Below are 9,439 nucleotides of genomic sequence, written 5' to 3' on the forward strand. Positions count from 1 at the left end.
CGGCCATGCTTGTTTCTCAGTCATCCTCTCCAAACATGAGCGCCCTTAACAGCTGACTTGGAACTTACTAGATCAATTGACTTACTTCTTTATTCATTTTTTAAAGATTTATTTTAGTCATTTTTATGCTTTATTTGACAGAGATAGTGAGAGAGAGACAGGAAGGTATGGGAGAGAGAGGGGAGGACATGCAGCAAATGATTCGAACCCAGGTCGCTGTGGGAAGGACTGAGCCTTATATGGTACGCACTCTACTTGGTGAGCCACCGGGGCGCCTCTACGTCTTTATTAATCTTGAAAATCAATTGCACATCAGTGCACTGTATGGAAAATTAGGGTATCCTGTCCCTCTGAAGGATTATACAAGCAGAATCAGATTTTCATTGGATTTCATATAGTCTCCACTATACTTGATCAAATATAGTGATTCAATGAACACAGTTTTTTTTTTCTTTCCATTTTTTATTTTTTACATAGCAGTCAACCGGAGTCCTCTGTCACTAGAAAGCCTGAAAGCTTAAGTTGTTAATAATCATGCATTACATTTGTAATTTTTCTAAACAACTAATGCTTGAGTGGTACGTTGGAGATCAGGTGATTCTCTGTAAGACTAGCAAACACTCTACAGCAGCAGTCTTTGCTGTAAGTCTTCACTTTTCATTTCATAATTTATTATACACAAAAACCTCCACTTCCAAAGTCTCCCTTTCTTAAAACACTTTGAACAATAAAACACAATGAAACAATTTGAATATAGACAAAGGGTAGCCCCCCCCTACCAAGTCAACACATAGAATTAGAGATATTTTTCATTCTACAGTAACAGAGCTATTAAGCCTGACCGACATTAGGTTTGCATAATTTAAAACAAATGGATGTTACTCCAAGCTGCCACTATATGACTACTGCAGAGACATCATTTCCACGCCCGCCTCAGCTTCTTCTGTTTTCCTCCTCAGCCAGCCTGGATCATTTACAGGGCGACAAAGGACGGACAAACGCTGGGGGAGGAAAAAACTTGGTGAGTGTGTTTGATCTCCTACTGCTTTTAGTGAGTAGGAGCTCCTTATTTATACATTATGTTGACTTTCACTTTAGATTACACTACTACTACTAATAATAATCTCAGGCTACATTCAGGCTCATAAGGGGTCAAAAGGTCAGAGATGTAACCTGGGGGTAAGGCCTTGTTAACCCAAAATAGTGAGATCGTAAAATCAATTCTAAAATTAAGAGGAAGAATATAACGATAGAATATAATGATATGATAGCCAGCATTATATTGAGAATAGCACACACACAAACAGTGACTGGATATATCATTGACCATGCCAGGCTGGGGTTCAAATCCCACCTCTCAGAATGCTGTAGCCTTTTCCTCTTTCCTGTTTGCCTATTAATCTGGAAATACCTCTCCTTCTGTTTTCAGCTTGCTCTTAAGGTAGATTGCCCACTCACTCACTCACTCACACACAGGCTGCTCACCAGCACTATCACTATAAGAGTTCACTAATACAGAGAAAACAAAAAAAAATGCTCTTGTAGACAGAAATGGTTTGATACTGACCTGTCTCAAGGTGCCTTTTGCAAAACAGATCTGTCCAATCCCATACAGCAGCACCATGATAATAGACAAGAGTGCCATGGTCCAGCCAAGTGCATATGCCCAGTCAGGGTAAATGTACGAGCGGTTAACCCTGAGTTGCTTGTAGTTCACCAAGTAGAGGATAAAGGAAGTCTAAAAAGGTATGGGGAGTGTCAGTTTTAGTCATTGAGTGTCAGTTTTAGTCACATGTTTTTTAGAATTTTAGAATTAAGTCTTGTATTTCGTTGATGGGGTGAAATGTCTGGCCACACCTCAATCAGTGATGTTAAGGCAGGTATGTCACCTTTAGCATCGTCAGATAGTTTGCGATCAGAAAACTGTTACTGCCCCCAAGTAGAGATGGTTAATCTGTTATCATAGAGTCCACCTCCCCACCCCACCCCCCATTCAGTCTCACTCCCCACCCCACTTCTTTTGCATCTTTGGAAATACTAGGCGGAGACTGCTGGAAAACTGTGTTTACACACTAGTTAAGTTGGAATAACTGTAAATAAATACACTGTAATTGTAATTCTTCTCTCAAGCATGACATAATGTTTTGGGCCAAATGAGGGATTCCGGATCCCGTCCCCTTTCAGTCTAACGTGAAAATGAATAGGAGTGTAAAATGATTGCCTTGTGTGTAACACTAATATTGACTATTTCTGCTTTTTGGGGTTTCTCTATTATGCCTTTCTTTATTTGTTAAGGTAGAATCTGATGATTTTGAATCTGCAATGAAAAAAATAAATCGCTAGCCATACCTAGCTTAGCATTCCAGCATTTTGTGGCTTTCTGAACATGTTAAAATATGTAATAACATTGGAATATGTAATTTCTACTCACATTATTTCACTATTTTAAGACCATAACGATTGGCAAACAAGATTCAAATATCCTATTCATTTTTGCTATAGAAGAAAAAAATGGATCTGGGAAATGACGACAACATTTGAGAGGACTATACTGTGAAGGAGAGAGAGACGATCAGGCTCCAGAAACTTGGCTGACTCACCAGTGACAACAGAGGAGAGAAATACCTCCAGCACAGACGGAAGAAAAGACATGGTCGCTGCCCTGTCATGTCCTCCATGACGTCAGAAAAACGATCAACCCCTGTTGGTGAAACAGATCATCCAAGTTCACTTCAATTTTTCTGAAGTGTTTGGGACAGTTACTTTTTAAAAATAATTAGTTACATTACCTTGTAAAAAGTAACTGATTACATTACAAAGTAGGAACTCGGTAACACTTTACAATAAGGGTACATTAATTAAGGGTTAGTTAATGTTTAATAAGGGTTAGTTAATGCTTAATAAGGATTAACTAACGTTTAATTAACAGTTAACTAATGTGTCTGGTAATAATTTACTAATGGTGTTCATGTTAACTAAGGTATTAATTTATACATTATTGAATAATATAATAATACTGTCAACATACTGTCAAAACAAGGTTCAAAGACTGCTTTGGTTTGTGAAAATCCCCTTGACATTTTTGATGGAGCTACGCATCACCACCATGACTGAGCAAAGTAAAGCAGGAAAAGATGACTGGCAATGCAGTTACAGTAGGCCTATACACTCACAGAGCACATTATTAGGAACACCTTACTAATACTGGGTAGGTATCAGCTTTCAGCTCAGTGTCAACCAGCTACCAAAGTGACATCCGCCTCAAGGTTTGATGTGTTGCGCATTCTGAGAGGCTTTACTGCTCCCACAGTAGTAAAGAGGTTATCTGAGTTGTTGTTGTCTTTCTGTCAGCTCGAACCAGTCTGGCCATTCTCCTCTGACCTCTCTCATCATCAACAAGGCGTTTCCGTCCGCAGAACTGCCGCTCACTGGATGTTTTTTTGTTTTTCGCACCATTCTGTGTAAACTTTAGAGACTGTTATGCGTGACAATCTCAGGAGATCAGCAGTTTCAGAAATACTCAAAGCAGCCCGTCTGGCACCAACAACCATGCCATGGTCAAAGTCACTGAGATCACATTTTTTCCCCATTCTGATGTTTGATGTGAACATTAACTGAAGCTGCTGACCTGTATTTGCATGATCTTATGCATTGCACTGCTGCCACATGATTGGTTCAATGGATAATAGCATGAATAAGCAGGTGTACAGGTGTTCCTAATAAAGTGCTAGGTGAGTGTATAGCTGTAATGCATTTTACATTTTCATATTTTTGGCATTTAGCTGGCATTCTTATACAGAGCAACTTGGAATGACTGTAACGCTAAAATAAGTTGCAATTCCTAGATCACCAACATTTCAATCAGCCAACAGTAAGGGGTGCCAAGATCTGAGCCACAGTGTCCTGACAATAGATCCAACAAAATATTTCTGTGACCTTAGATGATGATGATGCATTATAGAGAAATGTGAAGAAAGGAAATAGGAGCTGAGTAGAAAGCGTAGTTTTTATACTTCAAGACACTGTTGTACTCACTCTCCTCTTTATGGCAGACGTCTCTATGTTGCCTGTGACAAATTACACATGATCAGTGTCTGTAAGTACCAAGCTCCTTTATTTTTCAAAGCCGGTGTTGGGATCCAATGGGTGAATCACAATTTGAAATTAGTTTAAATGGGATGCCAAAACCTCAGTATTAAATAGTTACCAAATAATTATTTTCTTGCATGTGAATTTGTTGGGAAAACATAAGTCCCCAGAAACAGGACTTGTACCTATGTATAGAGTTGAAAAGAAAATAGTAAAAACTTGGGAATCCAAAGAGATCACATAAAAGGTTATAGCCTTTTGCTTACCAAATATCCAACCCACAGCCAAATATTGAAATATAGCCATGAAATCCCGAATAGCTCGACTGCAGCCATAATATTCAATGAGCTGAAATATGTAGACTCCTCCCTACAGCATGCAGGAGAAAACATTTCAATAAGGGAAATACTTTGTTATCTGAGAAAAATGAATTCACATATTTCTGACAATATGATGTTCACCTCAGAGACCAGGGACAGTTGTATGAGGAAGGCGGATACACAGATGAGGAGGACAAAGATCTCATGCCTTCCTCTTGTGCGAAACAGCTTAGGAAACAAGTCGCTCACTGAGGTGACTAAACACTCCACGGACACAAACTGTTGGCAAAATGAAATGAGCAAATGCTTTAAATTATATTCACTTGTAATGCACTCATTGATTATTTATGAACAGAGTGACAGAGAATGACAGAGTAGGGGTTAAATCATTTTAAATTTTTCACTGTGTAATACAGTCTTGTATCACTAGGCGGCCTCCCGGGCAGTCAGAAGTCAGATTTTAATATTACCACATTAAATCGAATCAGGATGGACTCGAACATTCGGTGTCGGATGGATTTGATTCTGGGTTATTGAGAATGCCTGGTCACAGGCCCGGAATGCCCTATGCAGAACACCAAATTTTAGCCCTGGGACAATGGCACCACAGTAGCAGGACACCAAAATTTGGACACTAAATTTAAGTGGCAGGGCAATGGTTTAACCCTTTCTCAGGATACACTACAACAAATAGCATTACATGTGAGTCAACACTCAGTAGAACAAGCATCAGGAAAAAGCAGACAGTCCAGAATTGAGGCAATGGCATCATGGCTGTTGCCTGAGGGTATGCAATGAAGGCCAAACCTGGACCTGTGTAACAAAAACATACAAGGAGAGATTACTATTTAACCAAATATAACTGGATTTAAATGTATTAATGCAGTGATGGTGTGACTATACCTGACTCAGCCACCATGTCAATGGGAACACCCTGTTTCTGAGCCATGAATCCAAGTACAGAGAAGACTACAAATCCAGCAACAAAACTGGTCGCACTGTTCAGTAGACAAAGCCACATGGAGTCCCTAGAGTGATTATACCAAAAATAAGTAGTCAGCATTTCAGTGTTCATGTGTGCTCCTATATTTTGATTCATCAACATCTCAATTATTTTCTGTAAGATTACAAAATGAGACCAATATTATTGACATTTAGAGGAAAATTATGAATTAAAAAACACTGATAATGATGAAATTGTCATTTGTGAAAAATTGTACTTTCAATGTGAAAATATTTACCTAATCCACTTTAACCAGACAATAATTTCTAAGAACGAACTTAATTTTTGTCATAAAAAACAATTGTGATGACTGACTCAAGCTTACTTGTAACAGTTGTTGTTGTACTCATTGTAGCTGCCCAAAACGATCATACTTCCTATACCCACGCTATAGGAGAAGAATATTTGTGATCCTGCTTCCATCCAAACCTATGTTGCCACAAAAAAATTAAGTTGACAAAATAACAAGTCCAGATTTTGTACAGTCTAACAGAACATTTGTGGTAATGATGTATACTGTATGTATATTTCAAACGCTTGCAAAAAACCAAGAACCAGGCAAGGGGCAAGACCTTGATCCATTTACCTGATAGTCTGACTTATGACTGTGGACTGTGGGCAATGGAAACTGGCTCTTGGAACATGGAACATAACTTCTCTGGGGGCGAAGGAACCAGAGCTGGTGCATGAGGTTGAGAAGTACCAACTACTGTAGATATAGTTGGGTTCATCTTCATGCACAGTCCGGCTCTGGAACCAAACTCCTCCATAGGGGGTGGTCCCTCCTACTCAGGAGTTGTCCAGAGTGAGAGGCTCTGAGTGTACTGGGAGACTCATGAGTCTCATGGGTGCTGCACAGTTGGAGTCTATCCTGATGGACGATTGAGTTGCCACAGTACAAGTAAATGTTGCATTAACAGCAGTTCAGAAAACTCGGCCTTCTTGGAGACAGTGGGTGTGGTGCGGCGGAACGCTCCACCTACAGACTCCAAAGACTTCAAAGCTCATGTTGGCAGCGACTGGTAAACTTGGAAGGGCATGACTGGGAAGACCAGCCTGCCTGATCTAGCCATTCACCTAGCCATTGACTGTCCATCACAAACACCATGTTCTAACACAACAAGCTTCATAAATCCACATGGTACCAGTGCACCTTTGGCTAAAGGTTGATGATCAACTTATTGATTTTGCTGATCGAGTTGATCAAGTTGCTTCATCAGACCTGAGGCCATGTTCTGGACGCTCAGGTGAGGAGAGGGGCTGAGCTGTTAACTGTGGGTATACTGCCAGACAGACCTGGTAAACCCAACCATGTAGTGATGGGGTGCACTGGGAATACCTGGTGGAAGATTCTATCCAGAATGATTTAAACTTTCATCTCCAAACAAGCTTCTGCTGTATCCCCAAGAAGGTTGGGAATATGGAGTCGAAATGGACCCTGTTCAAAACCTCTGTCATTGAAGTTGCTGCTAGGAGCTGTGGCCAAAAAGTGGTTGGTGTCTGTCATGGTGGCAACCCAAGAACCCACTGCTGGACACCGGCAGTGACGGAGGCTGACAAGCTGAAGAAGGAGGCTTTCCGGACCGGCTTGACACAAAGGATTTCTGATTGGGCAGAGACTGGCAAACCAGAAAACCTGTCGTTCAGGAGGCAGTACTGACTGATTCTGGAGGGTCTGAGGCCATCTCCTTGTTAGAGGTCACTGGGGTAGTTGGAAAGCTCCTCAGTGGTAAGGTGCGAGGAGTAGACAAGATCTGACCTGAAATGCTGAAAGTTGTGGATATTGTTGGGGTATTATGGTTTGTCAGATTTGGGATTAGTCTGACAAAGGTCCAGTTGGACTGAAACGTCATGGTAGACCGATAGTAGAACCTCAGATTCAGGAGGAACAATGAGCATTTCATGCTGGTTCTGGAATTGTGGACAAGTTTTTTACCCTCTCACAAATAACTGAGGGTGCACAGAAGTTTGCTAATCTGCATGTGTTTTGTGGATTTGGAAAAAGCCTTCAACTGTGTTCCCTGAGGTATCCTCCGGGAGGACTGCCAGACTGATTCAAATAAGTCAAATAACAGAAAAAGACCATAGGCAACCAGGGCAGAATTTAAAAGGGATTATTTAGCTATTTGTACATCAGGCTACTACTATAATAGAGGTGGCATAAACAGGCTACCTCAGGATCAGCCAGGCGGTTCAAGTCTGGATACAGGTAGAACTTAATCCCTTCCCAAGCTCCAGGTAGAGTCAGCCCCCTGATTAGGAGTACCAGGAGCATCACATAGGGGAAAGTGGCTGTAAAATACACTACCTAAACAGGACAACAGGAAATATTAGGATATGCAACTATGCCTAAATTACTTGAGATGATTTGTAATAACAGATTACACAAAAAGGTTGATGAAATGCATAATTTTGGAGGGTCACTGATGAAAATGGTAATGCACCTGTAGTATCGCATGTTGCAAATTCCTAATGTATGGTAAATCTTGCCCTTTTACATAAAATATTACCACAGCACCTTTCCTGAGGATCTGACACCTTTCCAGATGGCGAAATAGCAGAGCACCCAGCTGGCCAGAAGACACAAAGCCAGCTCCCATCTGACACTGCCCAGCTCCTCAATGCCTCCAGAGATGGCCAGCGCCCGCCGTCTGAGGTAAGAGGAAACGTAAGATGTAGATAAAATGTGAGTTAAATATACATTGTAAAGAAATGGGACACAAACTCCTGAGAAAAGGAAAAGGGAGTTCATCATTTCTTCATCACATAGTAGGACAAAGTGATGGGTTGTCCTTGGGTTGATTAAGACTCACTCCCAAAACTCAGTAGCAGCGGAGGTGGTGTTGGTCAACATGGTGTCATTTGCAGCCAGACTTGGTGAGTGAGGATCCACACAATTAGCTGTTGTTTGGAACATGTGAACAAATGAACAGGATGTTACAGGGAAAATCACAGATGTAAGAGAAATAACTCCAGATTAATTTTAATGGAATATATCGAAATAAATCCTGTTGTCCGGGTCAGAAATCAACTTTTCAAATCTCTGTTAGAAGTATGCAACCCCCCATAAAACTACCATTTCATCTCAAATAAGGTATGAGTATAGTCTATCTGGCCATCAGCAATTTATTGTTGAGGTCTGTTGGTAACTGTTTCATGTAGATTGATTACTTTGGAAATGTTTACAGAATATTTACGTTTCCCTGAATGAGTCCTAAACCATGTAGTATTAACACGTTCTAAGCCTTACCCGTATTCCAGGTGTTTCCACAGCTGGCCCAGGGGAGCTGGGAACTGAAGGAGAATATCATGTAGAAGATAGCCCAGGTTTGGACAACAATATAGCTGAAACTATAGAGTCTGACCAGCAGCTGTCCATATCCAATTCCTAAGCAATCACAAATGTAGATTACATTTTTCAATCTGTATTCAGTTATACATTGATCAATGGTCAAAACTTTGGTCCTTCAAAACATGAATCGTAAATCAGTCAGTTACCGTAAAATTTGTATTTATTATGTTTCTTATTATTGATTGCAACTTTCAGTCACACACACATCTACTCACCTTGTGCTAGTGGACAAATTTTCCTCCAACAGGTGACGATTCCCTCTTGGGTGTACTGACCAATCCCAATGTCCAACAGGAACAGAGGTATCCCACAAAACACAGCTAACACACCATAGGGCACCAGAAAGGCCCCTGGGTACAAAAACAGACATATAAGGAATAATCAAATAAATGATTAACTATAGGTTCACACTCACCCCTCTTTAATTCAGAAGAGATCCAATGCACCCACTGCAATACACTCTTGCTGATCAAAATATACCACTTTACATTCCTTAATTATGATTTTGTATTATTCACCTCCACCATTCTTGTAGCAGAGGTATGGGAATCTCCACACATTGCCCAGACCAACCACACTTCCTGCAACAACCAGAACATATTCTGTTTTACTAGCCCACTGTCCTCTGTCTTCAATCCTTCTCTCCTTTTTGGCCTTCCTTCTTTCTCTGTTCAT

General features: G+C 40.6%; 1 protein-coding gene across 1 annotated transcript; it reads right to left on the bottom strand.

Moving 5' to 3' along the window:
* Positions 1-902: 902 nt before the first annotated feature.
* Positions 903-9,439, bottom strand: LOC139646110 (sodium- and chloride-dependent betaine transporter-like). Its single transcript, XM_071522023.1, has 14 exons — positions 9,283-9,439; positions 8,980-9,114; positions 8,663-8,800; positions 8,226-8,313; positions 7,931-8,063; positions 7,586-7,720; positions 5,738-5,841; positions 5,313-5,437; positions 5,110-5,222; positions 4,551-4,688; positions 4,356-4,458; positions 2,601-2,701; positions 1,568-1,738; positions 903-1,001 (listed from the first exon to the last, which is right to left on the bottom strand). Exons 1-14 carry the CDS (start codon positions 9,437-9,439, stop codon positions 903-905), a joined length of 1,740 nt encoding a protein of 579 aa, XP_071378124.1.

This window comes from Centroberyx affinis, unplaced genomic scaffold, assembly GCF_046629955.1.
Source record: "Centroberyx affinis isolate AG114_WGS23_722 - 3 ecotype Tasmania unplaced genomic scaffold, CSIRO-AGI_Caff_v1 ptg000082l_1, whole genome shotgun sequence".
Lineage (NCBI taxonomy): Eukaryota > Metazoa > Chordata > Actinopteri > Beryciformes > Berycidae > Centroberyx > Centroberyx affinis.

Bases quoted from the DNA above. Each gene is read 5' to 3' on its own strand.
- LOC139646110 (XM_071522023.1), bottom strand. From the start codon at position 9,439: ATGAACAGAGAAAGAAGGAAGGCCAAAAAGGAGAGAAGGATTGAAGAC. The intron at 2,702-4,355 runs GTAAGCAAAAGG...TTTCACCAACAG, and splicing joins GGCTGTGGGTTGGATATTTG to GGGTTGATCGTTTTTCTGAC. The intron at 1,739-2,600 runs GTGAGTCAGCCA...ATACCTTTTTAG, and splicing joins TCTCTCCTCTGTTGTCACTG to ACTTCCTTTATCCTCTACTT.